This window comes from Dendropsophus ebraccatus, chromosome 5, assembly GCF_027789765.1.
Source record: "Dendropsophus ebraccatus isolate aDenEbr1 chromosome 5, aDenEbr1.pat, whole genome shotgun sequence".
NCBI lineage: Eukaryota > Metazoa > Chordata > Amphibia > Anura > Hylidae > Dendropsophus > Dendropsophus ebraccatus.
The window spans coordinates 32898954-32926173 of record NC_091458.1 but is presented as its reverse complement, the minus strand read 5'-3'; the positions used below and the strand labels follow the sequence as shown (position 1 = coordinate 32926173).

General features: G+C 43.0%; 1 protein-coding gene across 3 annotated transcripts in view; it reads left to right on the top strand.

Annotated features, from left to right (window-relative positions):
- The first annotated feature begins 1195 nt into the window (after positions 1 to 1195).
- The window catches only part of XPO4 (exportin 4), an 87386-nt gene continuing 61361 nt past the window's right edge, over positions 1196 to 27220 (top strand). Inside the window, exons 1-4 of one of the 3 annotated variants that reach the window (XM_069969821.1) lie at positions 1196 to 1256; positions 14522 to 14627; positions 18903 to 19044; positions 21606 to 21744. In XM_069969821.1, the coding sequence (XP_069825922.1) occupies positions 14534 to 14627; positions 18903 to 19044; positions 21606 to 21744 (375 nt within the window). In that variant the 5' untranslated portion in view covers positions 1196 to 1256; positions 14522 to 14533. Of the gene's footprint in view, positions 1267 to 1578; positions 1932 to 14521; positions 14628 to 18902; positions 19045 to 21605; positions 21745 to 27220 lie in introns of those variants that run through there. The other 2 variants (XM_069969820.1, XM_069969819.1) reach the window with 2 other exon arrangements.

Below are 27220 nucleotides of genomic sequence, written 5' to 3'. Positions count from 1 at the left end.
TCTGCTGCCACCTCTGTCTGTGACAGGAACTGTCTAGAGCAGTAGCAAATCCCTATAGAAAACCTTTCCTGCTCTCCAAATCAAAGTTCTTTTTGGGCTACAGTGACAGTAAAGGTCAAACATGAAGGCCTCATGGCCTCTTCAATCCTGCCTTTGTCTTGGAGGAAAAACTGCCCCCCGCTGGTGTGATCTGGGGGCCATCACCTACTGTATGACAGTTGGTCACCTCTAGTAGTGATAGGAGGGACACTAACAGCTCAGTGATATGTACGGGACATCCTATTAGTGAGCAGGGTCTACAACATGGGTCTCCAAACTGCGGCCCTCCAGCTGTTGCAAAACTACATTTCCCATCATGCCTGGACAGCCAAATCCAAAGCTTTAGCTGTCCAGGCATGATGGGAGTTGTAGTTTTGCAACAGCTGGAGGGACGCAGTTTGGAGACCCATGGTCTACAGACTCTACATCTGTGGGCGCTACGGGATGCCTCCATACCCAACTGTATCTTATCCTGCATAGAAGCAACTCAATAGGGTCCTCAATAAACATATTCTTATATTAAAATTGGGCATGAAAAAAACTAAGCATTCATGTGTATGTGGGGATAAGCAGAAAGAGCTGGCAGCCGGTTAGGTATTCGATTGTCAGCTACCTTACGTGTATGGCCAACTTTAGGCTCCCATCTGCCATAAGAGCCCCCTCCTTCCTCTAACTACTTAGCAGATAAACTAAAGGCCCTATTACACGGAACGAAAGGGCCAAATACGGCCGATAATCGTCCCGTGTAATAGTAGGCAACGATCAGCCGACATGATCTGCTGCCGTCGCTCTGTGGAACAGGAGCAGGGGCAGCCTTTCCCCCGCACTCACCCGCTCACTGCCAACGCACGTAATAGCGGCGGCAGAGAGCGGAGAACGAGGAGTAAACGAGCGCTGATAGAGTTTGTTTACTTCTCTAGTCGCCCCGTGGAATAGAGCCTTTAGCAGACTGGGGCTGATGTTGCTGGATGCGCCACAAAGCCGCGTTCAAACCACACATGTCCCCACATAGGCGAGTCCCTGCATACTGCCACAGGCCCCATTCACTGTTGCAGCCTGAACGTTGTCAACTAGTCATTACATGGGGGCCATTTTCTTGGATGTCCCCACTGGGCTGTCGGGTTGCCATGGCAACAGTCTATTGCCCTGTGACAGTTCTCCGCACCAAACTCACTGGTCGTCTGTCGGTTGCTTTGGTAACCCAACGGCCCAGTGTGGTAAGATGGGGTAGGTGCTGAGCACTGGAGGAGCACTTCGGGGCAGTAGGCCATGGGCCATGCTATACGCCATGCTCCCTTCATGACAAGACGCTCGATTGCCCCTCTAAGGGATCTAAAGTCATTTTCTTCTCAGCGTTAGGATCCAAAATAGACTATAACCGGTGGTACAGCGCTGTCGATGACTGTCCATGAGGGAATATCATAGACACCTGTTGGTTTTTTGCCCCCAAATCCAACTGGGCTCCAACAATATGGGGTTTCCTCAAAGTTATGAAGATTTCAGAGGCGAATGGGTCGGGCTGGTTACAGTGTTGGTCCCTGTGAGGGTCCCGGCCAGGACGGTGAGGGCTTAGAACCGTGTCTGACCACTTCTCCCTCATGACTGGCCGCCGTCCGCACTGGGGCGCCCTCCCCGGCCGCTCTGCCCCGCCGCCCCGCATCGGCCATACTGCCAGCTCGTCTCCACAAAACTTCTGCTCCCTTCTCCCCCGAGTGCGAGTACGAGGACCCTCCTCTCACCCCGCTCCCCTCCCCCAGGGCCGCCATTGGCTCTGCTCCCCGCTTTATCCCACACTGCACTGCGTGGCGCGTCATTGAACAGAGCCCATGATGGCGGCGCTGGGTGCGAGTGAAGTGATCGCCCAGCTGGAGAGCGCTGCCAAAGTTTTAATGGTGAGCGGGGTCCGGCCGGGGAGGAGGTCTGGCGGGAGCTGAGGCGGGCCGGCCGGGGCTGTGTGTGTGCCTGGCACATGGGGGCTGTGCTGGGCACCGTGTACGAGGGGCAGGTGCCCACACCGTGCTGGGGCAAGGGCTGCTGCCCTGCGGATCCCGGCTCCCTCCATTCTCCTACAGTCCCTTATGGTGGAGATCTGACGGCTTCCTTACCACATCTGCCTGTAGTCCTCTCCTGAGCTGCCCTACAGGTGCTGGCACTGCCCATCTGTGCCACCTCCAGGGGGGTCATTCACTTCTGCCAGCTCTGGGGCTCTACAGCATTTTGGTTTCCCTCAAGGATCTGAATGTTAAGGGATTCTCCTAAAAGTTATAGATGGTGGATTCCTGTGACCCAGGAGCCGATCACCATACTGCCCATATGGGCAGAGAACCGGGCAGCGATGGGAAAGGAAGCCATGATGCCGCTCCGGACACTCCTCATTGACTTGTAATGTGGCTGTCAAGGTTTCTGTCCCAGCGCAGTGCCATGAACGGTGACGGAGTTGCTCTGATCCACAGTGTGAACAGCGTCGTATTACACTGGTGACCTGTTCCCACTCGAGGGCATCATGAACCTGGCAGCGGTCTGACCCCCCGGTGCCACTCTTCTCAAGGGTTAGGGTCATTCCCGATATGACTGATGATCCATCACACAGCTCAGGGAGTGATCACTGGATTGTCCCAGCATCATTGTTGGCTGCATGTCCCCCGTCTCTATAGGTAAATGTGTAGGTGATCAAAGATGATTATTGGGTTTCGGTGTCGCATGATCCCAACCATCTTACGAAGCCAGTAGTTGCCCCGTCTGAATGTTAATTGCCCCATGTAAAAGGCAGTTTACACCTCCTCGCCCTTGCATGGCCGCACCATCGGTAGTGACGGAGCAAAGTACTGGAAGTGAGCGGCACATTACGGCAGCACCCTGCACTGTCACTACTGATGATACAGCCGTGCAGGGATGAGAATGGCCAGTTGATTCATAAGGGTTAGAGGAGTCGGACCTGCGCCAATCTACTATTATTGGTCCATCATGAGTAGTATAAAAAGGCAATGTGCACACTACATTTTTTGGGGCTGTGTTTTATGCCCCCAAAAACACATGAAACTTTCCGCTGTTAGAGTATGTTCACATTGAGCAAAACAGGTGAAATTCGGAGCCCCCTGCCGCAGGATCCTGCCTGCCTCAGTGTCTCTATGGGATGGCTTGCGCACCTCCGCTACTGCGGCTCTCCACAGACAGAATTGACCTAAGCACGCAAGCCCTCCCATAGAGACAGTGTGTGACTCTGAGGCAGGCAGGGAGCTCTGCGGCAGAATTCTGCCGGTTTTACTGTTTTTGGGTATGTTCACACTGAGTAAAACAGGCGGAACTTTCCGCTGTGGAACCCCGCCTGTCTGTGTCCCATAGCCCGTCTATAGGAGAGAGCACGCTCCTCCGCAGCCATTGCTTAAAGAAGTGACATGTCCCTTCTTTGAGCAGAGAGCAGCTGCTGAGGAGCGCGCACCCTCTCATTCACTTACAGCGCAACACTGAGCACGGTGGAGAGATCCTCAGTGTGAACATACTCTTATTTCTGCTTTTTGGTTTGTGTTTTTTGAGACGTTTTCTGGACTCTTATTAAAAGCCAAAGCCACAAAAAGTCTCTCTACACCCAAGATCTCTAAATAGGGAGAGATTCTGGAAAATAACTGTTGCCTAATCATATGGCTGTAAAATTAGGATGGTGCCTAAGCTAAGGGGCATTTTCTGTTATAGGGGTATTCTCATCTCGGCTAATACAGTTATACTTGTAGGACTCAAGGTAAATAATTTAATTCAATAAACTTCTCCTCAACTACCACTCTGCTCCAAAAGCAGCGGTTGCACTGAGAGATAGATATCTTTACAGAGATTATTAGCGTACATATACTGTATGCTCTTGGAGCAGAGAGGTGGTCGGTAACCTAGACAATGAGCTGTCAACGGTGGGAGGGACACGAGGATATCAGGAAGAAGCAAGTTTACTGTTTTTTGGGGGTTTTTTTTGAAAAAATTCTTATGTTAGTTTTTGGATCATGTTCCAAAAACTGTGTAGTCTTACATGGATCAGGCATTTAAAAATAGAAATCGATCGTGGGTATGGGCTTCTGGATGCCCGTAAGTCGGTGTTCCCTCCCTAACCTTTGACACTCTAGCTGTTTGAAAACTACAGTTCCCATCATGTGGCTGTTTATGGTATTATGTGTCTGAGAGTCGCAGGTTGGGATACACTACTAAAGACTTTCCAGACTTAACATGAAACGCATAAGAGAATCCATACTGCCCTTTATATGTAATATAAAGATAATGTGTCAGTCAGAGGAGCCCTATTGACCTGGGAGCTATTTTTCACATACATGATGTATTCTTAAACCCGATGGCCAGAGCAGTACCAAATCCCCACAGAAAACCTCTCCTGCTCCGGACAGTTCCTGACATGGACAGAGGTGGCAGCAGAGAGCACTGTGTCAGACTGGAAAGAATACACCACTTCCTGCAGGACATACAGCAGCTGATAAGTACTGGAAGACTTTAGATTTTTACATAGAAATAATTTACAAATCTGTATATCTTTCTGCTGAAACGTTTTACAAACAAGTTGACCTGCGATGCGGCAACTTAAAATCTGCCGCATGTAAACTTACGGCATGAGCAAGGATTGTCCCCATTGACTTTAATAGTGATCATTACCTAATGACTTTAACCATTTGATTTTTTTTTTTTTTTTTTCTTATTTTTCCCCAATTGTTCAAGAAATTGAAATTAAAGAGATTAAAGAGCACCTGTCATGAAAAGTAACTTATGACATGTCATTAGGCACGTGAAAAGTTATGGATCTCACTGCTGATTTATTGTCTGTTACTGCTGAGACCCACTGTGATCAGGAGATATAGCCGGGGAGAGAGCACGGTAGCAGCGCCATCCACTATTCTGAAATGTAACGTCATAGAGTTACATTGTCAGAATTGGACATTACGGAGATACAAAGATGAGATCTTCTGCGATCTTCATGAAGGTACTCTTTAAGGGTATGTGAACGCTACAGAATCGGAACACCCGTCGAGGTTTTCTCAGCTGGCACCCGTTCTCAGACTCAGGCGGCCGTGTGCATCTCAGCCTCTCTTATAGGCTTCATTCTATGGTTTGACAGATTTTGCCGTCCGTCCGAAGAATGACTCCATTCTATAGGAGCCGTAGAGATGTGCCCGGGTGCGAGCTGCGTAATCCGCAACGGCTATTTCGTCGGTATTCCATAGTGTGCACATACCCTTAGAGCGGAGAAGTCATACCAGAGTCTTTAGGGTGCGTTCACACATACAAGATCCGCAGCAGATTTGATACTGTGTTAAGTTATTTAGATCAAATCTGCTGCGCATCCGCACCATCAAATTCGCTGCGATACTGTACGTTTAAAGCTCCCCTTAGGGTAGCTTCACACATACCTTAACGGTGCGTCTTTAACGCTGCATTTTTGGTGCGTTTTTTTTTTTTTTTTTTTTTTTTCCTTTTCCATGCGAGTTTTGATTTTCACATGAAAATCATGTGAAAATCAAAACGCAGCAAAAACGCAGCGTCAAAGACGCACCGTTAAAAACGCAGCGATACGGTACGTGTGAAGCTACCCTTAAAGAGGTTTATCAATGATTTAAAGGGGTTATCCAGCGCTAAAAAAACATGGACACTTTCCCCCCTCTTGTCTCCAGATTGGGTGGGGTTTCAAACTTTGTTCCATTGACGTAAATGAAGCTTAATTGCAAACAACACCTGACCCGGAGACAAGAGAGGGGGGAAGGTGGCCATGTTTTTGTAGCACTGGATAACCCCTTTAGGATACAAACACACACACTGTATACGCTGCGTATTTACTGCTGCAATACGTAGCAGATTAGATCTATATAACTGAACACAGCATCAAATCTGCTGCAGATCTGCTGCGTATACGGTGTGTGTGTTTGTACCCTTAAAGTGCATAGCTTCTGTGTACCAAAAAAAACAGTGCCACCCCTGTCCTCAGGTTATGTGTGGTATAACAACTACACTCAATTCACTTCATAGTAACTGAGCTGCAATACCACACACAAACTGAGGACAGTGGTGGCGCTGTTTCTGGAAAACAGCAGCTATGTTGTTGTTATCCTGGCTAACCCCCTTTAACATGGAGTTGGGTGCAGGATGCCAGTGGTTAAATGTTTCACTCTTTACATTTACTTATCACGTTACTTTCCACTTCAAGACTAGATGGGATGAGGCAGCAATTGCTATTAGATGAGAAATATCACTATCATTGGCATCCACGTATGTGTGTGCTATATACTTCACTACCAGTTTTCTAAACTTTGACTATTCGAAGTTTCTTTAGTTTTTGCAGTTTTAGCTTAGTTGCAGTCTTGTACCTGTCACCGGACAGCAGGGAGTTCCATGTGCGGGCGCAGTGATCGGTGGTCATACAGTGTATAGACAAGCATGGCCTTTCTAGGCGCGGGCAGTCCGGCCCATTATACAGGGTGTAATGGGAGGCATCTTGAGAATTTGCTGTAACTGCACATCTGCAGGAGCGCAGCCTGAACAAGGGCCACCATTATGAGCTGAAGGGCACAGCTGCCGGCTGCTGGAATTTTTAATAAAATCAACTTTTTTTTTTCATACTATAATGTTTAATGCAGAAATATAAATCTGGAAAATAAGATCTTGCGTTAGGTTTTTATTGTATTCCCATTGCAGTCTATAGTTTCTGGCTCTAGTAATCTTCAATAAGATTTCCAATGAGGTTTTATTTGCCATAGCCTTTCCCTGGCAGCGCCCTATGAATACCCTTTTTGTTCTCCTTTTTGTTGTGTTGAGCAGCCATACAGTCCACTGACTCACCAGCTGTTGTGTGCCCATACTGTAGGATAAAATAAAGGCTGACGATTGAAAAAAAATAAATAAAATCGAGTACGGACCCGGCAATATGCCAGCTTGTGTAGTGGGGCCGATGCCTGTGAGTGACGTCACCTGCACCCTCTTGAATTCATTGAATTACAGTGAGTCTTGGTTCACACTACTGTTTAACAAGTCGTGTTTTAGGGTGTATCTGCCTATGGCAGACCTATTTGTTGCAGAAATTTTTACGTAAGAAGAATCGTTCTGTTCATCTTATTTTGGTACCTGTCTTGAGACCATGGGCACTTGCCCCCCCTGTAGCCTGCCTATGGCTTCTGTCTTAAAGGGGTATTCCAGCAGGGGGCATTTATTTTCCTGGGACCGGGGTGGGGGAGGAGGTGGCTGAGGCAAACAACGTCCACTCACCTCCCTGGTTCCAGTGGCGGGTCCCGCATCGGCGCGCTCCGGTCCCCAGTTCCCGGCTGCTTCCTGGTGTCTGATGCGAGCCCGAGACGGGACGTCTTAGGTCCGCTCAGCCAGTCAGTGACAGAGGCGGCATCCGTTTCAAGTCCGCTCAGATCCCACCTCTGTCACTGACTGGCTGAGCGGACCTGAGACGTATCTTATCAAGCCCGCGTCAGACACCAGGAAGCGGCCGGAGACCGGAGCGCCGCGATGCGGGACCCGCTGCTGGAACCGGGGAGGTGAGTGGACGTCGTCTTGTGTAATAGAAGGCAACGATCAGCCGATCCCCGGTCAGCTTCTTGCGCCCCCCCCTGTACTCACCTGCTCGACTGCTGCTGCCATTACATAGTGGGGAATGAGGAGAAAGTGAGCAATAACAGCGCTTGCTTGCTCCTCTCAGTTGGAAACGTGTATAGGGGCTTTAGACTTGGTTCGGCACTGAAGAACAGAGCTGAATGTTCATTGAACAATGGACCCTGATTGTAAGAGATCTTATTGAGATTAGTGGGGTCTGTCTGGTTTTCATCAAAGGCGGGGAGGGGAAGTATTAAAACCAGTTTATCAGACAGCTCTAGGAATGAAAGTTATTTTACTAGCCTAACCAATAAAGGTAAGGGCCCTATTACACTGGACGATTATCGTGCAAAAAATAGTTATATAGTTCGAATTTAAACGATAATTGTTCTGTGTAATTGCAGGCAACGATCGAAAAATCGTTTATATGTCGTTGATTTAGATCTGAACCTAAAATTATCGCTAATCGTTCGCTGTAATTCCGCATTTTTTCACTTATCGTTCAGTGTAATCGCACATTGTTCATTGTTTTGCTAGGATCAAAAGGAATAAACGATCATAGTATGGATCACAGTAACGATCGTAACTAACGACCATCGTTCTGTGTAATATGGAGAACGATCTCAGGTTAACGATAAACAATCTCGTTTGCAATCGTTAGTTGTTAATCGTTAAAAATCGCTCCGTGTAATAGGACCCTAAGACTGGTAAAGCACCACTGAATTATGTGGTCATCTAGGACAATTCCCATCATGCCTCACTGGAAAAAGCTTTGACTGTCTAGACATGTTGGGAATTGTAGTTTTGCAACAGATGGAGGGCTGCAAGTGTTATTCCTTGTAAGGGTCCATTTACACAGAAAGATTATCTGCCAAAGACTTGAAGCCAAAGCCTGGAATGGATTTGAAAAGTGGAGAAATCTCAGGCTTTCCTTTATAACCTGATCTGTTTATAGTCTGTTTCTGGCTTTGGCTTCAAATCTTTGTCAGATAATCTGTCAGATAATCTTTCTGTGTAAATGGACCCTTGTGGTGCGCTGACACAGACAGAATTATCTGACAGATTTTTTAAACCAAGGCCTGGAACAGACTATAAACGTGGAACAAGTCATAAAGGAAAGACTCAGATTTCTCCTCTTTTCCAATCCATTCCTGGCTTTGGCTTCAGAAATCTGTCAGATAAATCTGTGTGTAAACGCATCATTACAGATAAATGACAAAACATGCGATCAATGACAAATGCTGCGTTTACACGGAACGATTATCGCTCGCATTTTTGCTATAACGATTGCTTTTGAGCGATAATCGTTCCGTGTAAACACAGCACACGATCAAGCAACGAGCGAAAAATCATTCAATTCGCAGATCATTAGTGTAAACAGTCTTTCAAAGATTCACCCTATGTAAAAGATGGGCTTAAGCGATCTTAAAAACGATCGCAATAACAATTTTTGTTACAAATTTTCTTACGATTTTTCTAACTATTTATTCGTCTAAGCGCTGATCGTTCTAAAAACCAAATCGCTGCTTCAAAATCGTTAAACGATCGATTGGGCGAATTATCGCTCCGTGTAAACGTAGCAATACACATTTTTGTTTGTAGTTTGATTGTTGCCACGTTTACATCAGAAGATTATTAAACAATTTTTTTTGCAATCTGTGCTCCCCTCCTCCTCAATATTTATTTGAATGGGGTTTGCAGGACTCCATGCACAGGGAGGTGTACGGCCACCTTTTTAATGCCTGTCCCATCTTTGCAGCAGATTGAATTCTATAGTTTCCCAATTGTATAATCTGCCTTCTCTTTCTGGTTGTAGACAGTCATTGCCCTGTGTTACCTCTGTTCTATAATGTCAGTGTGGCTCCGCTGCCCACCCTCCACACCCTCCTTAGGATGCCGGACTTTGGTGCAGTGTCAGCAGAATGTATAGGAACATTCCTGAGTCTCGCATGCTTACTCTGCTTACTCTACTGTATGAAGACCAAGAGCCCTGTCTGAGGAATGAGGGGAGACATCCATTTGCTTGTACAAGTTGACATTAACCTGGCTAAAAGATATGACTTAAAGGGGTACTCCAGTAAAAATCGTTTTCTTTCATATTAACTGGTTTTAGAAAGTCATAAAGATTTGTAATTTACTTCTATTTAAAAATCTCCAATCTTCCAGTACTTATCAGTTGCTGTATGTCCTGCAGAAAATGGTGTGACACAGTGCTCTCTGCTGCCACCTATGTTTGTGACAGGAACTGTCCAGAGCAGCAGCAAATCCCCATAGAAATCCTCTCCTGCTCTGGACAGAGATGTCAGCAAAAAGAGCACTGTCAGACTGAATTTTTTTTTTGCTGCAGGACGTACATCAGCTGATAAGTACTATAAGACTGGATTTTTTTTTTAATAGAATTAGTTTACAAATCTGTATAACTTTGACACCAGTTGATTTAAAAATATTGTTTTTTTTTTCTGGAGTACCCATTTAAGAATAACAGAGGCCTCTGTACTCTTGGGAACATTTGATGCAACAGATTTTTTTGTCCCTTTCGTCAGATCTGCCCCTCCACACAGTCCTGTCTCTGAGCTGTACAGGCAGTTCTTTCCTCCTCATGGCTTGGTTTTTTAACTAATACCTTGTCAGCCCTGAGACCTTGTATAGACAGGGCTGTGTCTTTCCGAATCCCGTCCAATCATCCAGTGACCAGCAGAAACCTCTCAGAGACATGGGAGACTACAGAGATAAATTTACACTGTCTGATTACTAATCTCCATGTGAAATTTCAGTTTTTTTTTTTTTTTTTTTTTATAAATTGATTGATCAGGAGGAAACTTTCTTCACCCAATGCCACAACATACTAGGACTGAAGTCCCTTTTGAATGCATTGTGTATTTGGGGGGGAGAATTCCAGTTATCACTTATTTACAAAAATCTCCGCTCTTTCTGTCTGAGGGTACTAACGATAAATGATCGCAAACGAGATTGTTCATCGTTAACCTAAAATCGTTCCCCATATTAGGGTCCATTTACACAGAAAGATTATCTGCCAAAGATTTGAAGCCAAAGTCAGGAGTGGATTTGAAAATAGGAGAAATCTCAGGCTTTCTTTTATGATCTGACCTCTGTTTATAGTCTGTTCCTGGCTTTGGCTTCAAATCTTTGGCAGATAATCTGTCAGATAATCTTTCTGTGTAAATGGACCCTTACACAGAACGATGGTCGTTACTGTGATCGTTACTATGATCGTTTATTCCTTCTGATCTCAGCAAAACAATGAACAATGTGCGATTACACTGAACGATTAGTGAACAAATACGGAACTTGAGCGAACGAATGTGGAATTACAGCAAACGATTAACGATAATTTTAGGTTCAGATCTAAATCAACGACATACAAACGATTTTTTTGATCGTTGCCTGCAATTACACAGAACGATTATAGTTTAAATTCGAACAATATAACGATTTTTTGCACAATAATCGTCCCGTGTAATAGGACCCTAAGGAGTCAAGTAGGCAGACAAAATCTGTGACTGATGGCTATTTGTGCCAGATTTTTTAAGCCAAAGCCAGGAACAGACTTTAACGAAGACAGGTCATAAAGATAAGACTGAGATTTCTCCTTTTTTCAAATTCATTCCTGGCTTTGGCTTCAAAAATCTGTCAGATAAATCTGTGTGTGTGTAATAGGACCCTAAGTGAATGGGAGCTGACCTGCAGTAACCCAGCACGGCCACTACACAATGCCTGGCGCTGTCTGTTCTTTTGCAAAGAAGCTAATCATTGCCCCCCCTACTAATCAAATATTCATGGCTTGTCTTGTTGCAATCAACACGAACACCCTTTAAAGAAGGTATTTTAAGTGAGTGTTCAGAATCCGCACTGTGTGTTCCATTATGTGTGCAGTAGGTGTGAGGTACCTGGTGGGGCAGAGGTTGTTGTGGATTTTATAGCTGAAGATGGAGAAGCATATAACATATAGGACAATATAAGAACAGAAGCTCCAGCAGCCTCTCGTAGGGTTGAGGCAACGAGGAGAAAGACTATTGTTTTACTTGACGTTTTGAGGCCAAAATGAGCTGTAAAGTGGGGGGTGCATGAGCAGACCGGGCTCCTAGTCATGCCGCATTGTTCTGGCGACACCTCCCTGCCATGTGTGCTGTCACTATTCACACTGCTCTACACCGCAAATTACAGGGACGGAACCCAAGAGCAGAGAGGTGGGAGGATAAGGTGGAGGGACACCGGCCTGGATGGGTCTCCCAGCATGCTCTGCTCTACCATCCCCAATTGGAGGGCATCTTTTTGTCAGTGTCATTTGCTTACTGTATACTCTCAGTATTGTGTATACTCTCTGTACTCTATTCTATACTCTCTCTACCATGATAATATGAAGCTTTGGCTGATGGATTTGTACGGTTCACAATTCTCACACTTATTTGTTTGCTCACCTGTAGCAGAGACAGGGACTCGGCATCCCTCCAGCTGTTGTAAACCTACAGTTCCCATCATGCCTGGACAGCCAAAGCTTTGTGTGTGCCAAGGCATGATGGGAATTGTAGTCTTGGGACAGGTTCCCCGTCCCTGATTTGCAGGGAAAGTGTTATGAGAAAATTAGGAGACCCACGGTTTAGTGTTTTTTATTTTTATTTTTTATGATTTTTTTCTAATTTTCCATTTTACTATCTATACTTGAACCAGTTATAATCTTCAGTCTTCAGAATGCTACAAATGCTCATTCACAGAGCAAGTACAATAATATAGGCTGCGTCCTCAGACGAGTCTCCCTGTTGGTTACATGGCTGTGTACACGGCATGCTGTACGTCCTGTAGCCGCCGGTCAGGGTAGTGCAGCCTTGTCCTGCTCACTGTGTACAATATCCATTATAACTATAAAGTCCTGCACGGCCTGCCTGCTGCCTGGATCACTGCCTTCTGTTCCTGTGATATCTTCATGGCCTTCCAGGCGTTATCATCTGTTGTTTTCCTTGCAGGAAAGAGACTGTCTGCATGCTGCTGCATTCCATGTAGCCCAGGAGATTTCTAGGATAAAACACGATAGTGTAGGAAATTCCTCGAAGTGCGAGATGCATTGATGTTATTGACAATAATCTATTATTATTTTTTTTGCTCTTTGTTGGCGTCATTTTGCTGCCAAGATATACTGCCAAGAAAAATGTGCTTGTTCTCACTATACATAAAAACCTTCTTGGCTGCATAAATCTAAGGCTAGGTTCACACGGTGTATATTTTATTTTTTTGGGGGACGTCTGTCATTTTGAGGCCAAATAATTTCTGTTGTTTTGAAATCATGGGCGTCATTGAAACATAATGGACGTTATTTGTCCTCAACATCACGGATGTCCAAAAAAAGACATTGTTTGAACCTAGTCTAAGTTATAGCTAAATGTCCAGGGGGGAGCTTATGTGCCAGTGTGGCGATGACTGACCAAGGCTTTCATAGAGTGCAATATGTTAAATGGCCTCAGGATAGGCCACTCTGCAGATCAGCTGATCGACAGCTGGGGCACACATGGATAGGTACTAGAGATGAGCGAACCTCAAGCATGCTGGAGGGAGTCCATCCGAACCCGATCGTTCGGTATTTGATTAGCTGGGGCTGCTGAAGTTGGATAAAGCTCTAAGGTTGTCTGGAAAACATGGATACAGCCAATGACTATATCCATGATTTCCACATAGCCTTAGGGCTTTATCCAAGTTCAGCAGCCACCGCTAATCAAATGCCGAACGATCGGGTTCAGATGGACTCACTCATCTCTAATAGTTATCAGAGCTGGAAGGAAACAGTGCCATGCATTGCGTAGTGGTCATGGTGGGTTATTGCAGCTTAGCTCACTGAATTTTTTTTTTTTTTTAAATGCAGTTTTCAGTAGAGATAATACAGTACATAGCAGTGACCCTTTAATGTGATGTTCAGAGGTTAGGGTCATCTTATTTCCATGACTTTCTTGACCGGTTATCCCTGTCATAATGGTAAATAAGATTTCTTGAAAACTCCTGAAAGAAAGTGATCAGTGTGTTTATCTACGGTTAGTTAATCTAGCCATTGGTTTATAGCCAGCTCTACATTACTGTGAATTACAGTGTTTTGGAAGCATTTGCCCCATGCGATCCTAATGCGGTCTCCATGTAGTATTTTAGACTTCTGATGTTGGTTTAGTGTAATGACATTGTGTGTCCACCAGATGGTGCTGTCTCCTCAGTAAATATTACATGCTGTGAAACAGTGCAAGATCCTGCTGTTCCATCACAGTACCCTATACCGACACTACTACCAGTCCAGCGATAGGAGCAGGTGTAAATATTGAAATGAGTGCACAGGCGCCATGGTTGTCATGCAGCTGATGAGTGGGGGGTGCCGATAGTCGGACTAATATTGATGGTCGATCTATAGGGTATGCAGTCTCCATAATCTCTTTAAATAGGTTATCTTTAAAAAAAAAAAAAAACACACAGCTACTTTCTTCCTAAAACAGCACCACCCCTGTCCTCAGGTTGTGTGTGGTATTACACCTTGGTTCCATTAAAGCAAATGCAGTGTGATGCACACCCTGAGGACAGGTGTGGAGCTGGTTTTGAGAAGAGGTCAGACGTGCTTTTAAGTTCTTAATAATCTTTCTAAAAGGTAACTACCTTTTGTAGAAATTCAGCAAAGCAGCTGGGGTCCTTCACCTCGTTGTTGGCCAAGCTGTTGTCTCTATATATTAGCAATATATAGCGCACACAGCAGCAGGAGGTTTCTACTGCAGCAGGCTGCCTCCAAGCAGAGGAATAAGGTGGCATACGCCTCAGCCCTTCTCACAGATTGTCCATCTATTCTATCCTCCTCAGGGGGAAATGAGGGAAACTCATTATATTTTCTTGCCTGATGGGAACTGTTTCTTTTCTGCTCTTACAGGCCCCGCCATCCATGGTCAATAATGAACAACGGCAGCACGCAGAACACATATTCCTCTCCTTTAGAAAATCAAAGTCCCCCTTCGCTGTATGCAAACATATATTAGGTAAGTATGGATGGGTGGATGACATGAGAGCTGGTGTGTGTGTCTGTGCTGCCATATCTAGGGCTCTAGTCTGCTGCTTAGTAGATGTATGTGATTTGTCATCTGTGATTCATGTTTCAAATTGCTAACGCTGTTAGGGCAAGGAGACACATGGTACCTTTTATATATTCTTATGTGCTTCCAGAATGTAGAAAATGCTTTTATTCTCTGGTACACCTTGTCAGAAAGAAGTCCCCAGGCCCCTGTGATGCTGAGGGCTGTAATGCCTCCTTGTTTCCTTTTCCCTCCCTATCCCTGCTAAACTGAAAGCTAGAAGCTACTGTCAAGGGTGAATTCTACACTGTGCGTAAAAATTGTGCATGGGCGTCAGATTTGGAAGCCCAGCTTAGAGCTGTCAGTCAAGCAGGAACAATGGGAGAGGGAACAAGGAGGCATTACAGCCCTCAGCTTAGGAAAGCCTCTTTGACACTTTACATCAAAAAGGTGGGAGTGTTTTGGAAGCACAGACATGTATGAAAGGTACCATGTGTTTCATTGACCTAACAGCTATGTAACAGTGTCAGCAGTTTGGAACCTGAATTGCAGATGATGGATTCACTCTAAAATATGTGTGCATACGTGAACGTGACAGGTGTAAGTTTCTGAGTTTCACATCCACTTTAATACACGCCCTTGTGCTCTGGATCAGTGGGCCACTGAAGCTAACGTGCAGAAATGGATTCAACAAGACCCTTTCCTGGGAAAAACTTGTACACAACTGCCTAAACAGGTTGTCTGTGATTACAGAAAACACAGCTACCTTTTTGTAAAAAATGCACCACCCCTGTGCTCAGGGTGTGTGTGTGTGTGTGTGTGTGTGTGGTATTACAATTCAGCTCAATTCACTTAAATGGAACTGAGCTCCAAAAGCCCACACCCAAACTCAGGACAAGAGAAATGCTGTTTCTGGAAGTATGGTTTTTCTTATGGTGGGTTTACCCAGAGAGATTTATCTGACAGATTTTTTATAGCCAAAGCCAGGAATGGATTTCTGAAGAGGAGAAATCTCAGTCTTTTCCTTATGACCTGTTCTCTGTTCATAATCTGTTCCTTGCTTTGGCTTCAAAAATCTGTTCAATAAATGTCTGTAAACACTACATAAGCCTAGATAACCCCTTTAAATATGACCTGTGACCTCCTCCTGAGCCGTTTTATTAGAAATATATGACGGTATAGTCATCTGTGTGTTACCAGTTATAGACGTGTTTCTTTTTCCAGTCAAAGCTGGATACAGTATTTAGATGACATTCAGTTGGTTTAGTCATGTATTTCTGGTAAAAATAGGTGAGTTTTTAATTTTTTTTAATTAAATAAATGCCACCCTTGAATACCATGTTAAAATTGAGTGGATTTATTTTTCTTTTCCAGAAGTGGAGGTGCTGCCAGGCAGAAACTATAAAGCTCTCTATACACCGGTGCCAACATATTACGAATTGTCAACTGTCGTGGCACAAATTCCTTTTTTTTTTTTTTTTCTTGTATGGTCCAACTCTTATAAAATAAAGTCAAAGAAAGTGAAAACCATTAACTGTGCTTACAAACATTCTGGGTGTCACTGCTGGCTTGTGTGTCTCCATGGTTACAGACTACAAACAAACCTATGTGCAGTCTGGTCCTGCAATCCTGTGTTGGAAGTAGATGAGGGTTCTGTACCATGTCTTCAGCTTATCTTTTAGGCTTCTACAGTAATAACATCTGATGTACAGCTGGTATTTTGGGTAACTAGCGGCAATGCTGTGACCTTTCCTGTGTTCTTATAAAGCTTGAAGTAAGGATTTCCGACTCCTAATTTGCTTTGGAAAACAAAGGGATAGTGCCGCAGAATTGTATTCAGTGATGAAGAATCTTCTGTTGTGTGAGATCAGATATTCAACCTTCGCTGTATTGGTGTGAAATGCTAGACAAAAATCCGTAGATATGGCTGGATCCTGCATCTGTCCGATAAACAGCAACCAGGCAGCCAGCGCGCTACGATTTGAGAGGAGAGATTTAGCCCATACTCAGCTCCAGAAATTGAATTTCTTATAATGGCCACAGATTTTCTGTTGAGCCCTAATTATTTTGTTTTTAATGATGAATTTTTTTTACAAATACAAGGAGTGAGTATGGGAGCTAAATTCTCACCGTCACTTGCAAACATTGTAATGTCATGTTTGGAACAACAATATATATTTTCAGAGGCCAATCCATTTTCAGAAAGCATACAATGGATCGGCCGTTACATAGACGTTCTGGTAATTGTATGGAAAGATGGTGAGAATTTGTTTCAGGACTTTGTGGACTATCTAAATGGCAATGAATTTGGGCTCAAGTTCACTGCTCATTTTGGAGACAATGAGATTACATTTTTGGATGTACGGCTTGTGGCCAATAGAAGCAACAGATGTATAGATGTTTTGCCTTATAGAAAGGATTGTGCTGGTAACAGTATTCTTATGGCCACATCCTGCCATCCACCACATGTGATTAATAATATACCTTAGGGGAATGCCTTAGACTTAAGAGAAATTGTAGCAGAGAAGATGTATATGTGTCAGAACTAGGCAATTTACAACACAGATTTAGAGAAAGAGGATTCAAACAGGAACAACTAGACCATGCTATACAGAAAATATCAGAAGTTAACAGAGATGAATTATTATGTGAACATGTAACAAATGTAAGACATCATAAAAAACGAACTAAAAACTAAAAAATGATAGAATATTTGTTACATCATATAGTAGACAATTTACACAGATACGCAATATTATTAAAAAACATTTACCTCTGTTATGGCAAGATGAGACCTTGCATCAAATGACCAAGAGTGGGGTCAGGGTTGTGTCCAGAAGAGCACCTACTCTGTCTCCATCATTGTATACAAGAGTAAAGGTGAAAGAACAGACCTGGTTAGATGTAAAGGGATCATACAAGTGCGGACATCAACGATGTCTAACCTGTTCACATGTTGCGGTTTCTAAAGAGATTAAATCTTGCTCCAATGGGAACATTTTTAAAATAAACAGCTACATTAATTGCAATACAACATATGTTATATATGTAGCTATGTGTACACAGTGTAATCTACAATACGTGGGGTGCACATCGACCAGCCTCAAGGCTAGAATACGTAAACATATTTCAGATTGCAGGAACGAGGTGGTCAATGTGTCATCCTTGACAAAACATTTTAGAGAGGTACATGGGGGAAATGTGCAATATTTAATAGTAATGGGCATAGAGAAAATATACCTGTCTAAAAGAGGGGGGTCTCTGAGACGCAAACTGTTTAACAGAGAGTCCTTTTGGATTTTTAGGTTGGGAAGCAGATTTCATTGTGGTTTAAATTCCAGACATGATTTAATACTAACATACTAAAATGTCTTAAAGTTATGGATAACGGATTAACATTACTCCCATTTATTTGTGTTCACAATGCATATTGGGTTACTAATAATGGCATGCTTTTACATGTGGTCCTTTTTCTCTTCTCTAGTTTTTTTTTTCTCTTTTTTTCCCCCTCCCCCTCTTTGTATATTGTATCTGACCTGCGCTTTTAATCATGTGTGTGTGATTTTAATCAAGTGTCATGTGATGCATAATACCGCCCATATAATGATGTGGGGAACAGTATTCGGTATGCTATGTTGTGAACAAGGCGTGAGAGACGCCGAAACGCGTCAACAATCGCATGTTTGTTTCCGGTTATGTGAAATTTTGCTAATAAAGAAGGACGTTATTTTTATCCGCATACACTGGTGCTGGACTTCCTTTTCTGGATTTGAGAGGAAGGTCTACTGTCGCCACCATTTTTATTTATTTTATTATTTTATGTTTTCGTACATGTAAAATCAAGCAGCCTTGCAAATGGTCCTAACTAAACTAATGGAATCTCCCATCCTTCTGTGCATACAGACCTACATATCTCTATAGCAACAGACTACAAACAAACCCTTTGTAGTCTGATCCTGGCATCCTTTTACAGTCTTTTGTCTCTTACTACTTGCAACCTATGACATGTTTGTTGATAAGAAGCAAAAGAGTATAAGGTGTGGCTGCAGTCTGAAATGGGGAAAGATTTCTTTCTGTTACCATGGATATACACGGATGTGACCCAAAATGGAGATTTCTTTTTCTAATACTAAGCTGCTTCTTGTTTAAAATAATAGCTCTAGTAAATGAGAAATCGGTGTATTTGTAACAATAACACTCTACACCTGTAACCTCTTGTGTTTTTATCTGTACCCCTCACAGAAACTAGTAAAGTGGACTACGTACTTTTTCAAGCTGCCACCGCCATAATGGAAGCTGTTGTAAGAGAATGGATCCTTCTGGAAAAAAGTAGCATAGAGTCACTCCGAACATTCCTATTAACTTATGTCTTACAAAGGCCGAAGTAAGTAGATATGTTTCAGTGTCCATAAGCTGCAATGTTCTTATACAGAGTTCCTCCGGAAATAAGACAGGGTCACATAATAACTTTTGGTAATTGCTTAGACTCTAATGGCCCTATTCCACCGGACCATTATCGTTTGCATAATAGTTAACGATTTACGATCTCAAACGACCGCTATTGCAAAAGACTTGAAAACGTTCACTCATTTCCATGGAACGATAATTGTTAATTATGATCTTAATTGCGATAGTTTTTTCTTCGCTATTTATTCGCTATTGCGTTCGTATCTATTGCGAACGACCGAACAATGTCTTATTCAATGTGAACGATTTGCGAACGAGCAACGATAAAAATAGGTCCAGGTCTTATAAAGTGATCAACGATTTCTCGGTCGTTAATCGTTAACTGCATTTCAACCAAACAATTATCGTTATAGATTCGAACGATTTAACGATAATCTGAACGATAATCGTCCGGTGGAATAGGGCCCTTAGCCTATTCCAAAAACGATGCAAATCAAGCTAGGGCTTTGGGGTAGCTGCTCACTTTCCTACGGGGTGCACACCACTGAGGTCTTTACAAAAAGCATATTGGGCGCTGTGTGCGGATGTGGACAGCAGTTAGAAATTTTTTTTAAAGGAGTTGTCCAGCGAAAAACTTTTTTCTTTTAAATCAACTGGTGTCAGAAAGTTTTTTTATAGGTTTGTAATTTACTTCTATAAAAAAATTCTCAAGTCTTCCCAAACTTATTAACTGCAGGAAATGTTTTATTTTCAGTCTGACACAGTACTCTCTGCTGACATCTGTGGCGGAGACAGGAACTGTCCAGAGCAGGAGAAGTTTTCTATGGGGATTCATAGAAAACCGAGACAGAGTTCCTGCCGGCCAGAGATGTCAGCAGAGAGCACTGTGTCAGACTGAAAATAAAACAACATTTCCTGCCTGACATATAGGAGTTAATAAGCATGCCGGCCCCCCTCTGCCGCATCATCAGCTGCTCAGCCGCGATTGGCTGAGTATAACTGTGCTCAGCCAATCGCGGCTGAGCAGCTGATGACGCGGCAGAGGGTGGCCGGCACGAGGGACGGTGGGAGCCGTTCGGCCGCCCGCCCGAAGATTACATCATTGTCACAAGATGGCGGACGGGGGTCGATACGGATCAGGTGAGTATAGAGCACTACACTTCCGGGGGTGGCGTGGGTGGGGGGAAACACTAGGAAGGGGGCCATATACTAACATTAACATACATTACAAAGTTGTATAACTTTGTAATGTGTTAATTAGTGAATAATTGTTTAGCGCCACACTTCCCCCTCCCCCCCCCTCCTCCTAAATTTACAAATCTATATAACTTTGACGCCAGTTGATTTGAAAGAAAAGGTTTTTTGCCGGACAACCCCTTTAACCCTGGAAAAACTCAAGGAGCCAGACTTATCTTTTTTTTTTGTCAGAAAACTAGCGTAACAAAGTAGCACTTTTTTGCGTAACACTCCTGTTTATGCTTTGTGATCTCAGGTTTTGTTCAAAACACAGGAAAACTCCCAAAATTTTACACCAACAATTTTACACCAGTGCCTGGTTGGTCACTCGGCTGTCATGGTTTAATCTTTGGAGAACACCTTTAAAGGGGATGTGTTATAATGACTTAATTATTTTTTCGAATACATTTTATTGTTGACAAAGCACAAAATAAAATATTGCAATGACTTATTCTTTATATAACATTTTTATGTTAAATATATTTTTAGAGAATTTGTTTTTTTTTTTCTTCTAATTCTCCATTTTTCTATCTATATTGTAAAATAATCCTGATATCTTGCAGTTTTCATTCTCACCACTGGGGCTAACTCTAAGCTGAGACTTCCTGTTGTGTCTGTTGTGATAGGAGGCTGCTTTAAAGTGATCTGTACAGCATTATGTGACACCAGTAGATAGAGAAGACAATGGTAGCTCCCATTGGAATGACCTTTTCAAAGGTCACAGAGCGCACTCGGTGATGATTTACATTCATCTCAAGGGGGCAGACTGTCTATTGTTGTCTATGTCCATGAGTCTTGCTGTAAATGATATAAAATTAACCCCCTTTCCTGCCTACCTGAGAGAGGATGCAGTGCCTCTACTGAATTGTTGTAGTAAGTGCTTGTATTCCCTAGGAAATGGTAATTCTGGATAGTTTTCCCTATAGTTCTGTGCTTTGTCGTTCCTCTTGTTTGTTACGAACTACACTGACACTAACCAATCAAAGCTAACCGTATTAAGGCAGTGTAGGGACACGCCCCCAGATGGTAACACCCAGTTGGTTATTTAGTTGTTTATAGCTTAGTAAGAATAACGTGAATGTCACATCACAGCGCTATAAGGAAAACAATCCAGAATTACCACTTCAGCATAAGAAAAGAAGTTCCGGAATTATACTTTCACTGAGAATAAAAAGTTTTACTAAACAGACAGTTCAGGAGAGCGTGCTCGGTTATATCTTCCTTCCACTTTTTTTTTTCCCCTGTGTTTTTTTTCCTTTCTACATTTCTAAAACTACATTACCATTCTAATTTCTGCTTTAGCCTTCAGAAATATGTACGAGAACAGATCCTGCTGGCAGTAGCGGTCATAGTAAAGAGGGGATCGTTAGACAAGTCAATTGACTGCAAGAGCATTTTCCACGAAGTCAACCAACTAATCAGCAGTGGTAACCCTACAGTAGTAAGTGCCCACTAATATCTGGAACACTATATCTATAACATAGTGTGGTTGTTTTTTTTTGTTTGTTCAAGCAACTAGATACTGAAGTTCTTGGTTAAATGTATATTGCAATAGGGAACGTTTTAGAAGCACGCACTGTCTCACCACCAACGGAGGGAGGCAGTCAAATCTGGTTCACCTGGACACAAAGCTCGGATCCACGGTGCTCAGCAACCCACAGGATAAAGTCCTTGGAATAGCAATATTGAAGTAGAAAGTAGTGCGATCGTTTCACGCACAAAAGCGCTTTGTCATAGCCTTTGTCAGGCTATGACGAAGCGCGTTTGTGCGTGAAACGATCGTCTCCTTTCTGTGCACCATCTCTGTATTATATGGCTGAATAAATAAGTACTTTGGATCGCAAACGAGTGCCGCACTACTTTGTACTTCAATATTGCTTGGTTGAATGTACTCTGGACACTTCTTAAAGTGTCACTGTTTAATTTTTTATTTTATATATTTTTTTTTTTTTTGCAAAAAAACAATAGTAGAGGTGATTTTAAGAAACTTTGTAATTGCGTTTATTAACCAAAAAATAAATTTTTATAATGAAAAAGCAGTTTGAATCTCTCCCCCCTCTCTTCATTGTTCTCTATGAAGAGGGGAGGGGTGGAGGGAGATGAGGCACCAAAACAGGACAACAGTTAATTTACAGCTACATCACCGGGCTTTCTCCTTTTGAGTTTAGCACTGACCTCTCTGACCTCTGAATAGGCTTTCACACAGTCCCCGCTGTGTAATCCTTTCTCTGCTGCCGACTAATCTCCCTCCTCCCCCTACCCTCTCTATAGGTTACACAGGGCACGACTAATGTAAAAGAGTCGAGATTTCCTGATAATGAGCAGTGTATGAGAGGGAGGGGGGGGAGGCCTCGGGAAAGGCTTTTTGAATGCAGATAATGGCATATTTGCCTAATAAACTCAATTACAAAGTTTCTTAAAATCACCAGTACTGATTTCTGCAAAAAAATGAAACGACAGTGACACTTTAAGTCTCTTGAAAAAAATAAATAAAAATCTAACAGTCCCTTTGCTGGGACTCCCAGATATCTCCTGTAATCTGTGGAAAAACCTTACAGTAGGGGTGCACTCACAAGGTCCACAAAAATGCACGCTGTGCTACGGAGCAGAGTTCGGAGCTTCTGGCATCATGATTCAGGATAATGATAATAGCTCTTTAAATCTTTGTGCCATTGTACTAACTGATACAGGCGCGTGTTAAGTACAGTAGCACAAACATTTAAACTGTTTCGCAGCTCCCAGCGTCATAATGATACATGATGCCCACAGTTCAGTGACTCCAGTCCATAGTAAATCTTCCATGAATGGACCATAATCGTGGAACGTGTGAATACCCCCTAAAGCTGGGTTACCACTCTGTTTAACCAGTATATCAGCAGCAGTATATATATAGCAGCAGCAGAGGATGCTAAAATATGTACTGGTAGCGGACTCCATTTTGTTTAATGGCGGTGCCGTAGTTGTACAGGGGTTATGTTCTGTCCGTTTCCTGCACATATGTTTATTTAGCTGGCCTTAAAAGCTCAGCAGGCCATGCTATTGAACCAGAGATAAATGTATATATGTCTTTAAGTAGTTATTAAAAGACTGTATTGAGCTCGTCGATGGTGTGGTATAGCTAACATCCCTTTTTGTTGTATACTATACTTAGCGCTTACTAGGCAAATAGTGTGTGTGTGTTGTGTTTTTTTTTTTTTTTTTTTTTAATTTCTTCATAAGTCAAGGTGTGGTTGCTGAGACCCCTACCAATTGGGTTCTTCTCTCCCTTACGTTTCACTGCAGAAATCCTTTCCCTACAGTTAATAAATAGGGAAATTCACAGATGTGTACTGGAGCGTGTACACTTACAATTGGTGAGTGGTGGCGAGTTGGCACATTAACATTCACACCCAAAATCTGGCGGTCAGGTTTGCTCAACTCCCCCTGGATTATACCATGAACCCACCGGCTTGAATGTGCAAATAAATGACAGAAAAATCAGGGAGCGATTGTTTATTCCGACTACATATGATGAAAGTGAGAAGCTCGTTGGGTACTTACACCAGGGTGTGACTAACTATCTCCCTATCTAGTGTGAGTACCCTCTGAGCTTCTCATTTTCATCATATGTAGTCGGAATAAAAGATCGCGCCCTGATTTTTCTGTGATTTATCTAGAGTGGAGGACATAAGGAGAGAAGCTTTTTTTTCAGGTGCTTCTCCCCACTCATTCTAGTGATTGATAAAAACTTTTGACATGATTTTTTTTTTTTTTTTTTCTAACTTGGCAGTGATATGTTAAAGATTTAACACTAATGTACGGTAAATGGCGCAGTTCAAGCCCATCAGATAAGTTAGGCTGTATTAATCAAAGAAAAATAGCTTGAAGAAGAAGCGGAAGAAGAAGAATACGGATTACAATATAGTGCTTTTTCAAGCACTATAACAAGTTTATCTTGAATTTCTCTTCCAGACATCCAGGGTTGTAGACCTCATAGACTTTTGTTAATTCCAATGTACCTTGTGCACCTGGGTGCATAGGAGGATATTTTGGCACTCTTTAGGCATGGTGGCTGACCAAGGCCACATATACTGATACTGGCCAAGGACATTTATCGTAACAAGCCCCTTTAATGTGGTAATACAAGAAGGCTTTGTTTAAAGAAAGTAAGGAGTCTCTACACAAAGCATAAGATTTATTTTACTAGAAAAATCATGAATGCAAAATGGGAGTATGGTGAAATATCTTTTCTTGACTGTAAGTTATCAGGAAGGAATCCAATAAGTAGCGCTTTAATTTACCTCAGTTGTTGGTGCCAGATATGGAAAACCGTGGTGACAGCTGGTTTGAGCATTTCGCAGACGTCAAGCCTCTTGGGATTGTGTGCCGCAGTGTGAAGAACACTCAGTGGATGGTGTGAAGGTTGGTTGAAAAGCAGTAAAAAAAAAAAAAAGATGCAGAAACACAATTTGCAGAATCCAATTGCCCAAAAAAAAAAAATCAGATTCTGATAAATCCTCCTTTAAAAAAAAAATAAAAAAAAATCTGCAGTGCATTTTTATTTATTTTTTTATTTTTATTTTTTAAACAATTTGCTACTATCTGATTATGATCCCCCTGTGCACAAACTTAATGCAGACTTAAAAGGTACCATTCGGTACGCTTGTGCAGAAATGGTTCACTGCAGCATAGTATAGTTCTCATGTCCAGCTCCCCTAGCATACCAGCAGTGGCAGCACCTTTTTATAAAGGTGAAAAATGTGTTTTATTACACCATGTGAGGGCGGGAGAGGGGCAGCAGCTAGTCAGCTGGGTGGAGAGCCACCTGTGCCTAGTCACAGCTCTCTGCCCACCTCCAGTGCGGGATGATTGACAGGGAAAGATACCCATCCTCGGCCTCCTTGCCTGTCAATCATCCCCGCACTGCGTGCTGACAGGAGCCGCGATTAGTCACGACTCTCTGTGCAGATGACTAGTTACTACCCCTCTCCTGGCCTCACGCGGCGTAATATAACATCTCCCTCCTCCCCCTTGTTGGAATGCCCCGGGAGCTGCACAGTGGGTCTATACTATGCTGCAGGGAACCATATCAGCACAGTCTTACTCATTTGTTCCCTTTAAATGGTCATTGGTGTTCAAACAACGTGTGAAAGCATATGTGATTTATTTATTTTTTACATTAATAAAATTACTTAATTTGCCAAACATGAAGGGATTGTCAGTAAATGGCTTCTTACTCAGCTCTAAACTCTTAGCCACTGTCTCTTCCCTGCAGTTTTCTGCCCACAGCCTGTTCTAATGTCACATTAACAGACAAGATGGGGCACAGAAAGAAGGGACGTTGCATAGCTACTACGGGCAGGACAGAGGCCTGTGTACCTGCAAGCTGTTTCTGTTCCCCACAGGATCTCTAAGAGCTGTGCTGTCTTCTGTATCTAACACAACCCCCTCATTTAATTTCTGATTACATAGCACTTTGCAAAGCCAATGCATCAGTAACTTCTTCGCCTGCATTTTGTTTATAGTGGCGCATTGTGTAACTCTTCAGCCTAGCACAGTGCTGGCTTGTTTAGTGCACTCTCACCATCACCATCACCATGTCATGGCATAGCAGATTGGAGTATGTGCTGTGCTCCTGTTTGGACAGGCAACTAAGGGAGGAAGTAACTGTGTATACTGGCAAACCACTTGCCTCTTGTCTAACCCCCCTGGAATAGAGAGAATAAGAGAGCTGTGCATCACAGAGGGGGCTCAATAGCAGCAGTGACTGCACAAAAACTCTCTTGTCACCACTCTGAAGGGCAATCTTTTCATATACTTTTACAATACAAACAAAAAACCCCCCAAAACTATGAATAATAAGGGAAGACTAGATGGAGCAGGTTGTCTTTTACTGCAGACCATCTTCTATGTTTCTACTCATTCCATGTAGATTGTAATGGGGGTTGATAAAACCCTACTGATGGGCAGTATAAATAGTTCTTATGACTTAAAGGATTAGACCGTGGTTTGCCTGCAGGTGGAAAAGTTATTAGGAGACGTATTTTTTTAATTTTTTTTTCCAGACCATAGTTACACGAGTTCTATTCATGAATGTATATTAATAGTTCATGGCTTCTGTTTCCACAACCAGATACTGGGTGTTGTTGGCTTTCACAGGTTCCCCCCCCATATTGCAGGATAATGCTGTGTAATGTTTTGCTGGTGTAGTGTAAGCGACTCCGTCCAGGACTCGGCTGGTTTAAGGTCAGGCTTCATTACAGAAAGGTCAGGGAATAGGTTATGTCATGTGTGGTATGTAAGTTGGAGAGAGGGATATTAACCCTGGTTACTCCTTGACTGTCTCTTCTGCAGACCAAAACAGTTTTTAGTTTTTTTTTTTTTTTGTTTTTGCATGGAGAAGTGGCTGATTTCGATGCATTTATTTTTATTTATTTTTTCTCATTTATAACCTTAGTGCTGACAGTTTAGCATTGTTCACAGGGCAGTGGTTTACAATAGACTATCACTGCATTTTATTAGGGTTATCCCAGTCTCAAGCATTTATTGCATGTCCACAGAATTCCTGCACTCCGCTTTACATACAGCAGCTGCATTGGCTTAGATGGAGATGTGACTGTGTGAGATGTGCTGCTCGCTTCACTGACTGCTATGGAAGTTACGCTCTCTGTGGTGGTTCTGGAATACCCAGAGGCTCACATTGAAATTGGTGTAACTGTCAGCAGCTTACCATTCAGGTTTAGGGGATTCCAGTTCCAGGGATGGACACTCACTAGATGCTATATTGGGCTTTGCTTTTACTTTATAGGTTGCTCAAAGGTTTGTATGTAGGGGATTATAGACCTTAATCCTGCCAGAGCAAAATAAACTTCTACTGGGTCAGCAACAATACTTGTCTTTACTTGGTTGTAGTTAAAGTGATTGTCTAGGCTTAGGAA